The sequence below is a fragment of the Stegodyphus dumicola genome, chromosome 6 (genome assembly GCF_044657685.1).
Source record: "Stegodyphus dumicola isolate Sdum_Otavi_A_Nest chromosome 6, ASM4465768v1".
NCBI classification, from domain to species: Eukaryota; Metazoa; Arthropoda; class Arachnida; order Araneae; family Eresidae; genus Stegodyphus; species Stegodyphus dumicola.
The window spans coordinates 27499271-27516755 of record NC_140773.1 but is presented as its reverse complement, the minus strand read 5'-3'; the positions used below and the strand labels follow the sequence as shown (position 1 = coordinate 27516755).

The window sequence follows — 17485 nt, the reverse complement described above, 5'->3', positions numbered from 1 at the left end:
AACATCGCAGACATGCTTTTTTCATACATGCTTTTCGCAAACATGCGTTAATAACTGTAAATGGATATTCCCATAATGATTTGTGAGCGCAAAATGGAAAGAAGGATAATTTTTACTTTCACATTTTTTTATTAACTAATAAATTTTTCTGAAAAAGTAAGAAGGAAACTTAAGCATAGCAAATTAATGCAACTTATAGCAATTAATAGAATTTTAAACCGACATAGTTAACTAACAAAGGCCATTAATAAATAATTTTTTTTAAAGTTTTTACTGGTAATTTTTTGTGAAAAGTATAATCTATAAGTTGCCTTTAATTTTCTATGCTTAAGTTTCCTTCTTACGTTTTCAGAAAAAATTTATTAGTTAATAAAAAATGTGAAAGTAAAAATTATCCTTCTTTACATTTTGCGCTCGCAAATCTTTATGGGAATATTCATTTACAGTTATTAAAGCATGTATGGAAAAAGCATGTCTGCGATGTTATCGTCATGCGATGATTTGTAGATACTTTATTTTTTACTACGATATTTTCGACGACGATGTTTTTAAACTGCGAAGTTTTTGAACCGCTTTATTTTCGACGACGATGTTTTGTACCACGATGTTTTAGGACTGCGATGTTTTCTCTTTGCGATGATTTCTCCCACGATGTTTTGTAGCACGAAGTTTTTGCCTTGCGTTGTTTTCTCCGCGACGTTATCGTCCGCGATGTTTTTGCCGCGATGTTATCGGCGGACACCAGTTTCTTAATTTGTTTTGCATGACACTTCTTACCTTGATACCTATTATTTGACAAGTGTCCTCCTTCTACAATTTCCATAAACTTTTCACCGCGTTTTATTGCATTTTATGTCTCAGTTTTCTCCTTCTCTGATTAAAGTAACGTTCTCAAACCAACTTTAAATTAATGAACATTCCCTCCACTCATTCACATGTAACTTTTCACATGTAATATTTACTCCTCTAATTAGTTAATTAATTAATTAATCAATTTTAATTTCTCAGTTTTCTCAGCCTCCTTAAGTTGCAGCGTCCCTTTTCCACCCCTATTATTCTTCTCACATGTTTAACACCTTTTGTATCTATTACACAATACCCCATTAATTAATTAATTAGTATACAAATTAGTCTAATTTCTGGACTTTTTTGAATTTCTGTAACATTAAATTAGCAATCTTGCTTTCCATTGTTCTCACTTAAAGTCCTAATTTTTTAGTATTTTAAACGGCTTTTCTTTTTAATTGTTTTATCTTTGTTAACATAATAAACAGCATCAATTAGCGTTACATTTAAACAGTTCATTTTTTCATGCCAGTATTTGCTCAGTTTTCTTTTAGCAAAGCAGTTTTTATGCCTTCATTATGCTAATATTTAATATCATGTGTGAGTGTATATAATGCCTTGCTTAAAATCTGCGTTTTGACTATTCGAGATGTATTTTTTATTCTTGCAAACCTTCTGCTTAGTTTCTTTGTATGTATGTAAACCTTCACCTGTTCAGCTTCATTCTGCTTCCGTACCTACACTTCATAATTCCAAGTCCAGTGTTAACTCAATATACCATTCACTGCTTTGTAAATGCACTCTACCAACTAGTATTGCTCAGCCCACCGTCTTCAAGCCAAAATGATGTCTCTAACCAATCTTGTTGATACTATCACAAGCAACATATATTCGGTTACTGAAGACTCTCCACAAATTATAATTTCGTCGCAATCAAAAGAAAGTTTAGCCTTTATAGAAAGAAAGAACCATACTTTCAGTGTAACACAAGAAAAGAAAGAAGAATTTTAGAAATGCATAAGAAATATATAGGTATAGATGTAACAATAATGAAACGCGGAGGAAGATATCCTTTTTCACTAACAGAATAAAAACTCCTGCAAACACCACAAGTGAAATGAGAAAATTAGCAATTTATGCAGCATACACTCTGCGATCAACTGATCTATCCCCTTACTCAACAACACGAGGTACCAGGATTAATTTGCAAATGGAAATAAACACTATAACGCCAACTTGCTCCCTTCAAAAAATCAAGCTATTTTCCAAAGAATTAGTTACAAAAGTAGATGCATCATACTACGCCATAACCACCCAAGGGATGGCGATTCTACGGAAAACTAGATGACGTCTACCATCGTTGTTAACAACCTTACCACCAGCAACGAATAACTTCCCTCCGACAAATATGAAGTACAAATCCTCGCCAACATCAATAACATAAACTCCCATAATGGCAATGACGGATGCTGCATCCACTTACCAAGAGGTAGCACGATTTCAGTTAATAAGAACACAAGAAGTTTATGCTAACATCAACTAATTAATTAATCAACCAATTCAAAACCTGCAAAACTTAGACAGAAGTAGCCAACATCCCAAGAAAATAACGGGATTACATTATACCCAGACGCCAGACTAATAAAAGGATTTCAAGATAAATTGATGAGTTTTCCAGGAGCTAATTTCTCTTCAACAAATCGAAATGAATATCAAAATTACAGGGTGGTTTAGCAATCCAATGTTTCAGACAGAAAGATTGTTACAAAATTAACAACTCAATCAACAGTAAAGAGGCAGTAACAACATATTATCAACATCCGAATCCCACAAGCCTATATACCAAAATGCACAGTCCATGATGTACCAAAAACACTCCATTAGAAGAATTAGTCAAGACAACAAATGAAATCTAAAGCAGAAGAAACGAAACCGCTTTTCAAGTTAAACGTTCCAAACAATACTAAAAAGTGGGCCGTTAAATATCTAGGCTCCTCTAAAAACTGCATAACCAAGAAACATATTTCCCTAAACTGAAGGCTAAACAACGTCGTAGAATTCACAGGGGCCTGAAAATGTTACAAATGTCAAGGTTTTGCGCATAAGACTGTAAACTGTAAATTTAGCTCCTACTAGTTCTGTGGAGGAACCTACGATGTCTCTAGCTGCCCAGCATGCATTCCATATTGCATCACTTGCTGAATAGACAACAAAAAATATAGAACCAACTTCAATTGCGCACACCCTGCCTCGTTCATCTTTTTCTCCACTTACCAAGCAAAAATCCAGAAAATAAAAGCAAGAACAGCATATATGTTCTAAACCAAAATAGGGTACAACAAGAAACAAGTAAATATTCCCTCAACAGTATAAGTAATCACTAACAGCGACAGCACTGCGATCAGCTGCCTACAGATCAATTTCCACAAACCTAAAACCACAGCCGATCAATTAATTCAACATCTAGTGAACAATATAGCAGACTTCGTCTGTATACAAGAGCCATGCTGCTTTGCTGGACACGTGATGGAACCCACCTATTACTACAAGTCAAACGAGATAATATTCACCCTTTCGATAAAAACCGAAATATCACAACTAATGATCACCAGCATATACATCTCCTCAACCCACCTCGACTCTCAATTTACTCAACCATCAGGTTCAGAGCTTAAATATCGCTCTAAGGCACCAATGGGGATTTTAACTGTCACAGTAAACTTTGAGGTTATTCGCACACAAACCCAAGAGTTTTGTAACTGGAAGAATTCATCAACACCAAAAATCTAATCCTTCATAATTAACGAACCGACCCTCCAACATTCAATAGCATACGAAGCCAGTACTGGACAGATCTCCTCATCACCTCACCCCAACTAGCAAATAAAATCCACAGCAAACAAATTCGAGACGATAACACCGAATATGATTATAAATATGTTGTTTTCGACATGAACCAATAGACAACAGACACCATAATCTCCGAATTCAAAATAAAACTAGAAAGAACACAAATCCTCTGCGATCAAACATTCAAGAAGAGAACACTGACTGTAGTGAGCAATATAAACTGGTGGATAAAAGATCTACAGAAAGAAAAACACAAAATCAAAACCTTGCGCAAAAAACTTAAATCCACATAATCAGACGAAGAAAGGAATACCATCCTTCAAAAACTCATAAAACAAAAGGCTGTTTATAAATGCCAAATTATAGAAGCGAAACCTAAGCTGATATACGTACTATAAGAATATAAAGATATCTACGGTCCTTTACACAAGATGGTAATGAATAAAATCTTCAAACCTACTCAGCTTCATTTCCAGCACGCTTTTGCTTTTACGCTGCAGAAGAGGACTGCTGACCTTACTGCGATAAAATTTGCCTCACAGCATTACTGTCCTCGCACTTTCTCACACAATAGTAACTCCAACAAAAACAGTAACACTGATGCCACCTACAACACCCTGAAGCCAATTCTGTGCGCGGTACTCCTAAACGATAATGAAAATGAAGACACGGATGAACCGGAGAATACCTACCACAAATAAACATCCTCCAGACTCAAAAAAGACCCACCATTCACCCAGGATTCTGCAACCAAATCATTAAACTTATCCGCCATACCAATCTCGTTATAATTCTAGTTTTACAACAAATGCCTCGAATTTAACACCTTCCTTAAAACTGGTTAAATCGTCCTTTTCTTAAAGAAAAATAAATCGCCCTATAGTCCAAATTAACATTGCCCCACAAATTTGCTTTCTGGCTCTGAGTAAAGTTCTGGAACTCTGTATATTTGGAAGATTGAACCAGGACTTTCAACATAAAGGTCATTTCAGCGACCAGCAGTACTGGCTCAGAGATCAAAAATCTACAAAGCATGCCTTATTAAGCAGTGCTAGACCATGTTAGTATCAATAAAATTATCAATTTGCACTTTCCCATCCTGGTAGGGTAAAATCCAGATATCTTTTCTTGAGAATGATGCCATAATATCATTCTATTGTGTTAAAGAATTTCCATGTTATAAGGTTTTCTACTTGTGTGAACAGTGATATCACATGGCATCATTAAATGGCATAGTCTTCCTTCAAAAACACACAGGCATTAAAAAACATTTAAGTCACACTGGAGCATTTCGAAAAAGCCAACAATCATTCTATATCAACAATCAGGAGTGTTTCGACAACTGTTTAAACCGTTCCAAGTACTTGAAATTGAAATCATGATGTTTTTAGAGCATTCCATTGAAAAGTTAGAATTTCTCTGTAATACTATATAATACAGTTTCGGTGTTAAGGGTGAACTCATATTACAATTCTTCTAGACACAAACTGAGCCTTAGAAGTCTCAAACATGATCAATATGTTTCATTGTCTACAATCTACAAGTACGGGTGCCATATTAAAATCAGGAACAGCTGCAAGTTACAATGATTATATAGCATTAGTGAAATCTGTTCTTATATACGATACTATTACTACTTGGGCAGTCCAAAATTACTCCGCAAACGGGGTCAAACAGTCTTATATAGTCACATTTTCCTTTTACTGGCAAACGGTTGCCTTTAGATGCTCATGACAGTTGCAGACAATTTATATTAAACACATGCACGAACCATATTAATATCACGAGGTATTTTTAGTATCTCTCAAACTGAGTGAAACATAATAATTTCTTCTACTAATAGAATTCAGTGTAAGGTGCTTCCTTCCTTATTCGAAATAAACTGAGGAAAAACTATTTTACCTAACTCATCAAATCTACTCTTCTGATATCTCATGGTATTATCTGTTTTATAAAAGCAGTAGCTCTCATTTTAATGCAGAGAATTTTCGGCAATAATATTATAAGGTATTTCTCCCATCTTCTTGGCGTGCTTTCGTGGTGTAGTGGTCTGCATGCTGGGCGCGTATTCGAGAGGTCCATGGCTCAATTCCCGGGGAAAGCGTTGCTCATTTTTCACTTCTTCTGCTTCCAAAAAATACGTAATGTCTCTACAATATTACTTCTAAATATGATTTGCATGCAAAAAAACTGCAAAATTTCCATTTCAATTCGTGAAAGAAATTATGAGGATTTTTAGCGATGTATATTCTAGCAATTTTTTTTCAGGCATAAAAAGAAATGTTATTGGTAAAATCCAAGCTTTCTATTATGATTGTTGGAATGAGACATGGAATATTCCGGGAAAAAAAGAAAGATTATTTGTTGAACTTTGGAAGTTTCTAAAAATATGAGAATGATATGTGATTTGATTGCAATCAAATAATTATTGAGCACGGACGCTTTAATTTGCAAAATAATAGCCTTTTTAATTTTTGTAGTGCTGAAGGCTTTGTATCACATTTCTTTGAAGACTACTTATTTTTACTTTATGTTACAGAAAAATATGTCAACATAAAGGAATCCTACTGCCTCACAAAAGAGTTTAAATTTGCAAAGGATTTCGTTAACGTTATAATTGGCAATAGAACAATATCAGGAATTTTGATTTGATTTTTAACAGTATTTTTGTTGTTACCAATTTTTAATTGGTATTGGGTGCGCTGCGTTAACCATGAGGCTGATTATTATAGGCCAGGAGGGTTGCAGCACACTCTTATATTACAATAACTACCTTTCGCTAAGCGATTTTGCAAGAAATAGATGCTTGTTCAAATGTATTTTTTTTATTTTTCAGGGCACTCCAAACGAAACGATGGAAGAATCGTGAGTATAGAAATTGTTTTTGAATTTTCAGCAACTATTGTATGAGTTTTGTTTATACTGAAAGTAAACTATCGAGCAATTTTACTGTCCAAATAATAAATAAGAAAGGATTAATTAAAATTAATTTGACTTGGAATAACAGAAATATTTAAAAAAGTGATGTTTACGTGGTTGCAAATGTTTAAATTTTACTTTTGCACACTCCCTCATGTTTTCTTAAATAAGCGCTTCGGGATTTGTAGTTACGTTAATATTATTTAGTTGTAAAATAATTTAATTATATTTAATTATAAAATAGAAATCTGAAGATTTCTTATATTAATAGTTTAAGTTTGTTATATGCCACTGTACAGTATTGATTTGATGAAATGCATTTGGTATAAATTAAAAAGCTTCAGAACAGTTAAAAATCTTTCCTCTTTATTTGCAAGATTTCATACTCCAAAAATTAATCTAGAATTTCGGATTTTTCAGTAAGTTATAAACTATTTTATATTCGATGTTAAAATCTCCCTTTACTAAAACCGATGTTTTAAAGCATCGTAAGTAGATGTAGTAGATATTTATAATATTTTAAGCAGTGTATTTATAAAGTAGGCTACGTGGATTAAAGAGAACACCTATAAGGATCTAAGAAATTTTGAAAACTTTTACTTGGTACCTTTTATTCAAACGGTAACATTTATTCAAATATATCTCTTTTAAAGCAGTCTCCATATTGATTTCAGACACAGAGCTTGTAAGGATCCTAAGTTTTACTAACGTGTATTTTATTTTAAATCTCTACTATCACTTCTTATTTTCTACTTCCGGCTAGAATTAAAAGCTTTAACTTATTTATGCAAATTTGTCTTGCTAACGCCAAGTACTTAAGTTGTGGCTTTTTGCCAAGCAAGAGAGAGGAAGGAGTTATTAGAAGCAGGCCGCTTGCCATAGTTTTTTTACTCGGTTGCTGGTTGCCTTCAAGGGCAGAGGTTTAGTCCTCTTGATAAGTTCAAACGTATCGTAGTTTTAGCAGCTCTCTGTACTACATACGGAGTTTTGTTAAATAACGGCCAATCTTAAAGTTAGGCACTTGTATATTAATCCAAAGTTAGTTTTAGTTAGTATTTTTATATTCTTACGTTCAGACCACAAGTGGTTGGTCTCTGTATTCCGAAGTTCCGGAAATCGCTGTAAAGATAGAAAAATAAAGGGTTTTGTATACTCTTCCTGTGTGTATTGTCTACTTCACAATTTATTGAACATAGCTTGAGTAAGCTCCCTGTTCCGAGTCAGGACAGTTTATGTTTCCAAAGCAAGTAAAGAGGAATACAAGTCCTGATAAGCTCAGCACTTAAATCATCACTGAAGTACTTTCTAAAATTCACATTGTCTTTCTTAGAAAAAAATATATACGTATTTATTTAAAACTGATGTGCATTTATCCCTTTTCGTGATTCATCGTGAACATCTTTCAGGATTGAAACCATCGAAGTTTCAATCTCCATTTCAGCCTAGAAAATAAAACATACAGCAGAGTGTTAAATCTAGAAATTAGAAATGATCACAAATCATTATTAATTTCATTTATTTTATAAATTCTTGAAGCATTAAGCTTCTGCGGCTTGTTTTAGTAAGCCTCCCTGATCGGTATGGTGGTTACAGCTGACTGCCATAGTGTTGATTCGAAACCTGGAGAGATCATGGATAACTGTGATTGTCTGTTTCTCTTTCTAACGAATTTTATTGTGGTCTGTCGTAGACTACATTTCGACAATGAGATGGTTAAATGACCGAGAGATTTAGCCATCTAAATACGTAATCATCAAGTGTCTTCCGATCAAGTAGTCAGTGTGGCTATTGGAATGTTGCATTCCAATAAATAGCTATACTGACTACTTGCTCGGAGGGGATGAATCTTGGTGTACGGCCTGCTTCGTATTGAGGAGCAGGACATATCCATTTTTTTTTTTGGTGTGTTTCTAGCTTTTGTCTCTGTAGTCTTTGAAAGCTTAAAATCCCAGACTATAAGGGCTATTGTTTCGAATCAAACATGAATCATGATTAACATTATATAAAATTCCTACTTTAAATTAAGGCCGAGTTTACAAAAAACTAGTTGATTCCAAAAGAGCTAAGTAAATAGGATCAACTTCTTCAAGAAATAAAAGCGATTTCGTGTAAAGAAGGAGAACATAAAATTAACAGACAAAGTAAAATATGGTCTTATTAGTCAATATCATAATACACTGTATGTATGATGAAATGTAACTGAAGAAGAAAATGTTTGTATTAAATTACTTAGCATTTTCTACACCCGCCCGCTTTTTTTTAAACGCTGATAGTGATTCTCAGCAAATTTTTTCTTTAAATAAATTTCCGTTTGTGTTTGCATTTCCTGCTGCCTTTTAATATGCCACCCTGATCAGTATAGGTGTTTATGACGCTGACTATAGTACTACTGAGACCGGGCTCGAACCCTGATGTAGTGGTACAGAGTCTCTATACAACTAATAGGATGTAATGTATAATGTCTGGTATAGGGTATAGTGTCTCTAGCGCACTGAGGCATTTAAAATAACGATGATCCAGAAGTCCTCTCGAATGGTTTGGTGGCAGGGAAAGACGGGTGGGAACCATCGTATCCGTTCCCCGAAGTGCTTACCACCAAAATTGAAGATGTGCAAATAATGCTATGCGTCTTTTATCATAAATTTTGAATCTATGCGGTTAATTAATTTCAAGCTTAATTCTACACGTTTCAGGAATTTATGTATTCAGAACTTACAGACAGTTCAGGTGAAAACAGCAAAGCCATGCCTTTACGTTATCCCAAAGCAAGTGACACTGGAATTTTTCTTTTGGTGATGAGTCAAATATGCACAAGTTGGTAAGGAGAATGCAAAGCTCAATATATGCTCGTTGGGATTACTGCAGATCATAAATGAATCACAGCATTACTATTGCGGATCATGCTTCTGACTAAAGCAATATGTCGGCCCAGAGCAATATCACGTTCAGGGCAAATTTGAGTTGGATTAAAATGAGTGTAATCACGTGACTGCTGGTGTTATGCTAAAAAGCTAAAGCAGAAAAATAGAAAATTGATCGAACAGTGCAAATTAATTTACAAGTATTGGTTAGAATTTTCAGAGGGTAGGAGGACTCAACTTTGATACAGAAGCCGAAGCATTGGAGACGGGGGGAAAATAAAAGTTAAAGACACAAGTAAATTTGTATAGGCTAATGGAATGAATAGTTTTCCTATCTTGGAATGAAGCGCTGGTATTACTATCCTATATTAATAAGATTAATTAACAAAGAGGTTATGGTGAATAATAATTTAGTTAATTAATTAAGCTTCTTTGTTGTTCTATACCTAAACCTTTAATTTTCTCTAAAAAGAGATATAGGTTCTTGCCAATTCGGTCTGTATTGTTACTATTCTTAACTGTATTAAGTTTGCTTTTGAAACTTTCTGTAACGTACACTATATACGCCATTACTGGGTGAAATACTATAATCTTGAGAGTTGTATGCAGCAAGAGTAGCAGTTTTCCTAATTAGGAAATACCCCATGCTGAAAGTATGATCGAGACTATTGCTCAAGGAGTCCATTACTTGTGATTAGCAGGTTCCACATTTAGTTTTGACAGATTTTTCACTTTTTTCAAAAGAAATTTCATGGTAACATTCTGGGGGACTGGATGACTTTTGGGGATTTCATTTAAGTTGAATTATCGATTTTCCTTTTTTTCTATGTTATGTTTCAAAATGAAATGTGCTGAAGGCTTACTTACTTTTCATATATCTATGTTATTTATTCTTTATGAATAACGTCTCTTTATTTTTCAGAGGACTGATCTCAGTAGAAATTTATCTAGATATGTATGAAGTAGTACGCTTTCAACACAGGCCGCAATACAGGGTAACGTATTTAAAATCCCTTTTTATCATTAAATAAGCAGTTACATTTCTTGGTGGAAAGAAAAAATGATTGCACAAGGTATTTTATTTCAGGTTAGCTAAAATATTTTTCAACGTTGAGAAATTGGAAGTTAAAATTTATAATGCTCTAGAAACAAATTCAAAATATTTGACGATACTGCAAGCTGATTTATTTCTGTATACATATTAATTTTGTGGAAACTTTCTCGATTAAAATGCAGGGGCATATAGTATGTGAAAGAAAAAATATCATAGACTATGTTCGTTCCCCAAAATAAATTTTCAAACTTCGGTCTCTCAATCTAAAATATGAATTAATTTTTCCCTTCATGTTGTTCACAGTAAGATTCACAGAATTATAATTTCTAAAGAGATACAAATCTAGACGCTTATACGTTATTGAAAATAATAAAAAATAATTATACAATTTCAAAATTCTCAGCATACTTAATTGTTATTTCAATGTATAATTAAAAATTCTCGGTGAAGCATCTAGCGATGACCAAATGAATCATCTATATAATTAGAAGGAAATGCATTTTCACCGTAATACTTAAAATGATGGCGCCTTTTTTATTTTGGTACATTTCTAAGCAAATATACAGTCAATCTAGATGGTCAAACGTTGTTATAATTAACTTTAAAGACTAGAATATTTTGTTATATCTGGTAGTTTGCTATATTTAATCCGGTGACAAAAGTAGATTATTTCGCACAAAACTATAAAAATTAATTGATTAATTAAAAATGCCTCATTAGCTTTATTGCATTTTCCAAAACAACTGAACAATAACTACTGTTTTAAATTGTATTTGAAGTTTAATTGAAAATGTCTAATGTGCAATTATTATATCTATCAAATGAAATGAATAATGACTAATTATCTCTTAAAAATAATATTAAAAGCTAATTGCAAATATCTGAAATTATAAAATTCGTTTTTCATTCTCTTTCAATTTCATTACATCTTGCAAATTTTCCATTATAAATTACTTATGATAAAGCCATGCTTCAGACCTTTCCTTCTGAAATAAACATCTGTAATTATGAATATTCTTTTATCTATAAATTTCAAACAAAAAATGAGTAATTAAAGGTATTGATGATTTTGCTTTCGACTTTCACTTAATGTTAAAATGCAAAAGAATTCTGCAATTTCTTTGCTAGCGGAATGCAGACTGCAGAAAAATGTTATCCATAGCTTTGTTCCAAAATTAATAAGACTTCATCTCTTTCGGTTTCACAGTTTATGTGAACCGAATCTTTTAAGTGACACGTATTGCGGCTTTGTTATCTACGGTTGTAGAAGTTTGTATTCCATTCCATGCGTTGCATTTTCCCAACATTTTTATGAACATCGAAACCTGAATCATCGATGTCAGCATTTTTCATATTTAGGTCTGTCAGAATATTTTCATTAATCGAACATTCACATATAGTAACATTGCCATCAGGCGTTTGAAAAAAGCTACCCTTCATTTTTTGAAAACAATAAAATACCTTTTTTTCCTAGCCACTTCTGTCTAGACAATTCCTCGTTTCCATCACCTTCAACATTCTTTGTTAGACTAAAGTCCCGAAAACTCTTTCGGTTGATTTGCTTTGTAATATGTTGCCACGCATTTAACCGAAAAATTGCATCAAGAGGTGAAATGTTGTAATGTACATGCTTGTCTTTTCTAAAATTCATTAAACGAATTGCTATCTGTAATGATATTTCAAATTCCTGATAACTCTTTCGTCAAGAGATTTAACAATCATTCCTGGGAAAGAAAACAGTTTTATCCCATTCTAAATATTCGATATAAATATGCAAGTATCAAGAAGACTCAAGAGTAGAATCTATCGCTTTTTGGCAGAAAAATTCACCCCCATTCTACATCTTCTTCAAACTATCCCGACGTCATCCATACCTTTTGATTAGCTTTATAGGAAATAGGCAGCAGCTTCACATTTTTAAATAACTTGGTTTTCGAAATTTTGCAATCATCAAAATCCTACAACGCTTGAATTGCAATTTTATGAATTTTCCTCGAACTCATTTTATCTCTTTAAAATTAATATTTGTTTTGGTATCACCTTGAAGAACATTTAATTTTATTACCGTTATAAATATAAGTTTCTTCGCGGTGGCGAGACACATCATATTAATTTTTTTTCATTTCTTTACATCAAATTTCAAAATTTCCCTTGATTAGCCAACAAATTTTTCTGAAGAAATATCGTTCCAGTTCTTTAATTTATCCGACTAGACATTACAGCATTAAAAGGCTATTTCGTCAAAATGTTACCAAACTTACTCGCCTTTGTTTGAGGTATTTAACTAGATATTGACATATTGAGGTTCCTCTCTTTAGCGAACCAACTCATCAATATTTGTTCAGCATCCTTATACTCGGATTTTCTCAGCTTTTAACTGGTATCCAAATTTTTTTTCACCAGGAAGGAATTGTTGAGTTTGGATTTGCAACATGGTAAAAACTGGAGATTCGTACAAACTACAATCCAGTCTACATCCATTTTGCATTTTTCAAATAAATCCCATCTTATCTTCAGTGAAGAAAATTTTAACTTCCTCGTCTTCAACACAGCTCTACTTGTGGACGAGATTTTGACACAAAAATGTTACAGCAGCGAGAATGAATACAATTAGGTCAAAGATCATGTGCAATTTTGTCAATCTTGAAACAATTAAAAGGAAATTAATTGATTCATTTATCTGTCCTTTTTCTATGTCCAGTAAAAACGTACCCATTTTCCACATTATATATATATATATATGGCTACAAAACAAAGCTGCACTTGCCCTTATAAACATATCTTAATATTTAGAAAGACTTAAGGAATCCAAACATCCCTTCTTCAGAAGAAGAAGGAAATCGGGGCGCATTTTAAACACTAGAGCAAAACAAACTGATAATGATAAAAAACTTTAATTCATTTGTAGACGAATCATCTGCATAAATCATAAGAATCTTTCACAACATCTTATTTCCCTGCACAGCAAAATCTTCACAATTTCCATCATTGCACCTTGAACAGAGCTCTGTATTAAAGCTCATTTAAAGAATTTCAAAGTAATCAGAAAATCCATTCAAGTTCTTTGGCTCGATGATTATTGCGTACCAAAATATGCTAAATTATGCTCATTATTTATCTTGTTTTTTCGAGAATTAAGTATTGCAGTTGTAATCATCCTTTATAACACAGAAAAGGATATGGTTAAAAGATTAGGTAATGAAAGATATTTTTATCTATTCTATTAGGTTCAACATGTATGAATGTAAGAGTTATGAATATTTTAGTTAAAATTTACAAGAATTCTGCAGAAATTTATAAAACATATAAGAAGAAGGTATCTGATTAAATTCGTTACATCCGAATTTCATACATTTGGAGTTTCTCTATATACTAAATACAAAACGACATTAAATGTACGCGAAATTGGATGCTTTTTTAACCCGGGATTTCTTTATAAGCCAGTTTCGTTAAAACGGAATTTGTCTGTATTCTTTCATTTCTATTTTTACTTCATTATATATTCATTATGAAACAAAAAGTAACAATTGTTTAAATTTAAAAATTGTTACTTAAAGATATTTCGTGAAATAGTGCATAGGAAGCAAATCCTTTATCGCGCTAATCTTGTCTCTATCACTTTGATCAGTCTACTGGTTAAGAAAAATGCATGTTAATTTTTTATTAGTTTAAATGTCTCGGATTTAACAGAACTGAAATTTGCAGATGCGCTTTCTTGGAAAAATTAATCGCATGAAACATGGAAATATAAAAAGCTATTAATGTATGCAATTTCATTCTAAGTAAGATATTTACAATCCAAACCTAAAGTACCCGTATTAGAATATGGATTTATCAATGAAAAAACTTTTATTTTTTAAGCGCAGTGTTTATCTTTTGTAATACACTAAATTCAAACAATTTAGATGAAAAAGATAATTCTAAATCTCTATTGCAAACTTAAAGAAAACTAGCAAAATTTATATATTTTATTATATTTTGAAATATTTGTTCCCTCATTTTAATCTCTTTTAATTTGAATGCTCATTTGAATCTCTTTCTATGATCTCACATTATAAGAAATAAAATTCTTATATTGAAGCTTCTGTTGTTGTTTAATACGACTGTTTTCCTTACTAAAAGTTTGAATTCTGAAGAAATTGAAATATGGAAATGCTTTTTTAATATGTTTTCACGTCCAGCTGTCAAATTCAAGTATTATGCATCTTTTCAAAATTAAATTATTAAAGATCAAGAATCTATATATTTTATACTAGATGTAAGATGCTAAATTGATAATATTGTCATGAGATATTAAATTAGCTACTAACTAAAATAAACTAATCTATACATAAGATGATGATAACTAATCTATACATGAGATGATGATAACTGTTCTGTACATGATACATGAGAAATAACTAATTTGTACGTAAGACTTTAAATTGACAAATCATCAGTCATTTCATAATATGACTATAAGAAATTCTACCAAGAGTTTCAAATATTTGTATTTTCAGACTGCAAAAATAATAAAAGTCTTTTTATCATTGCTCCACGATTACAACTCTATTAACAAGAGATTGTTTTTAACTTTGTAAAACCATAATTTTTTTATTCGTATATATGTCGATGCGAACACTAGAAGCTAATGATTATATTACGAACTTATAGTTATTAACATATGTTGTATTTCCAGGATGTTGAATTGTTTAGTGTCATCGGTGGCTTCATTGGCGTCTGGCTGGGAGTATCGCTCGTGCAAGTCGTAGATCTTCTTGAATCCCTGTGCCGCATATTTACATATATATGTAGGAAAAAATATGCAAAAGAATAGGTCTAAATGCATATTTTTAAAATGCACATGTACTGAGAAAGACATTAACTCTACAAAAATAACTGCCATTTTTTTCCCTCTTGGAAATGGAAAAATTTCAAGATTGATTCTTAGTTCTCTAACAATTAGTATATGAATTTTCAACATTTTTTTCCGATTACGTTCTTTATTATGAAAAATTGTAAAGCGAGACTTCAGTTGTTGACTTTGTTATTTTAATTTTTAATTTTAATGCAGTTCCATTCTTGCTGCAAATTTGATTTGAAACTATCACTAACAGATGTTTTTCAAGCTGCACATTCATTTGATTGTATCCTGTTATTATTTACATTTGTTGTTTAGGTTGGGAATATAAATGACTCAACTTTTGTTTTAATATTTTATCAACAGACCTGTATATACATTCTGTAAAAATAAAATTATTTGATCAATATTTTTTATTAATTTTATTTCTTAAGAGAAACCTTTAGAAAAGAAAATAGTTAATAAAAGTAAGTATTTAGTACTCTGTTACATAATATAATCATACCATGAATTTTATTAAATTGATATGCAAGGGAAACTTCAAATAAAGTTGCTTGGAGAAAAACTTCTATATATGATTATTTATAATTAGGAGATTTACTTTTAAGATTTTTACCTAAACTATGCAGCTGTTATAATTCCTATTTTATATTTATATTTTATCGATTAATGACCCATCTAGCTTAGATTTTTTCCCATTAGTTTAAAACTGCAACATTCCAAAAATTTGTATTTCTGACCAGCCATAAAAACATATTTTCTTCAGCAATGAGAACACGTCTGCCATAGCTGTTTCCCGGGTTTAATTTGGTGATCAGGATCATCGTTACAACAGGCATAGAATTGACCATGGAAACATTATTAAAATAATTCTTGAAAAATATTCAATGACTGTTATATAACAGGATAAAATTATGCAGAAATTAATAAATAAATTAATTCGAAAGGATTTTTTTTTATTTTTGATCCTAAAGTACGTTCTATGAGAAAAAAATCGAATGTGGGTACCATATTATTCTCTTTTACGGCCTAATAAATTATACACATTTTTTTCTGCTTTTCATTTAAACATATCCTTCAATTATTCTAACTTAATTAACCATCTCTCAAGACAAGTTCAAAATGAAATGGAAAATTGCAAATTTTGAAATTAAATTCTCGTCGTTCTGAATTCAAACTTCTTATAATTTTTATTTTTTTGTAACGAATATAAAACTTTCCTAGATAAAAGCATAGGATCCTGGAGAACATATTAAAATTTCGTTATTTGTCGAAAAAGATTATTTTTAGTTTGACATTTCCCAAACATGAATATTTTCCTTCGAAAATATTCATGTTTGGAAAATGTCATATAGTATATATATAATGAAAGCACAATTTTGGAAGCACTGATATAAGAACACTGAAACGCAGACGCGCAGAAACGCTGATTTCGAAGATACTTGATGCTTAGAGAGTGCATCCATTTTGAAGAAAATGCAGTCTAGCCGGATTAAATTCCATATGTATTTAAATTCACATCTGTGGTCATAATTCACTTGGCACTCCAATTATGCCTATTAAAGAGCATTTACATATTTGATAACTTCTGCGATAGGAAGCGAGCACAGCATAATTACGTCCAAGCAGTGCACAAAGAAAAGCTGAAGTGAAAAGTGACGCATCAGTTCAGAGAAAAAAGGAAGGGAGTCAAAAGTTTCAGTTTTAAATTTTGGTTTACAGTTTGGCGATTGGTCAAGAGGCATATGCATTAAGCGTTACGTAAGACCGCATGATTAATTTGAATATCGCAGTTTAGACATATAGCGCTATTTTTAAGACAGAGAGAGGATTTCCCAAATTAAATAAAGAAACAAAAGAGGTTATAGCCAAATAAAATTAGAAGTTTGCTTTCATATTTTTATCTTAAACACACACACACACACACATATATATATATATATAGTACATAATACCTACGTATATACGTACAGACGTCCTGAAACAATCCCTTTTGGATTCATTTTAAATCCATTTTACAATCAGTTTTGAAACAAAAGAGTCTTTTACTCCGTCCGTACAATGTTACTTAGTAACCCAATTGAAAAAAAAAAAAAAAAATTACATATGCGAATATATGATTATTATGTAATATAATTTGTATGCACTATTTTCTATTTCTGTATTGCTTTATAT

At 31.9% G+C, this 17485-nt stretch overlaps 1 protein-coding gene across 7 annotated transcripts in view; it reads left to right on the top strand.

Annotated features, from left to right (window-relative positions):
• Nucleotides 1-15717, top strand: part of LOC118194156 (epithelial sodium channel subunit alpha-like) — a 120687-nt gene extending 104970 nt beyond the window's left edge. For all 7 annotated transcript variants that reach the window (XM_035365351.2, XM_035365349.2, XM_035365353.2 and 4 more), the window contains 3 exons: nucleotides 6473-6501; nucleotides 10339-10411; nucleotides 15149-15717. In XM_035365351.2, the coding sequence (XP_035221242.1) occupies nucleotides 6473-6501; nucleotides 10339-10411; nucleotides 15149-15286 (240 nt within the window). In that variant the 3' untranslated portion in view covers nucleotides 15287-15717. The remainder of the gene's footprint in view (nucleotides 1-6472; nucleotides 6502-10338; nucleotides 10412-15148) is intronic.
• The last annotated feature ends 1768 nt before the right edge of the window (nucleotides 15718-17485 follow it).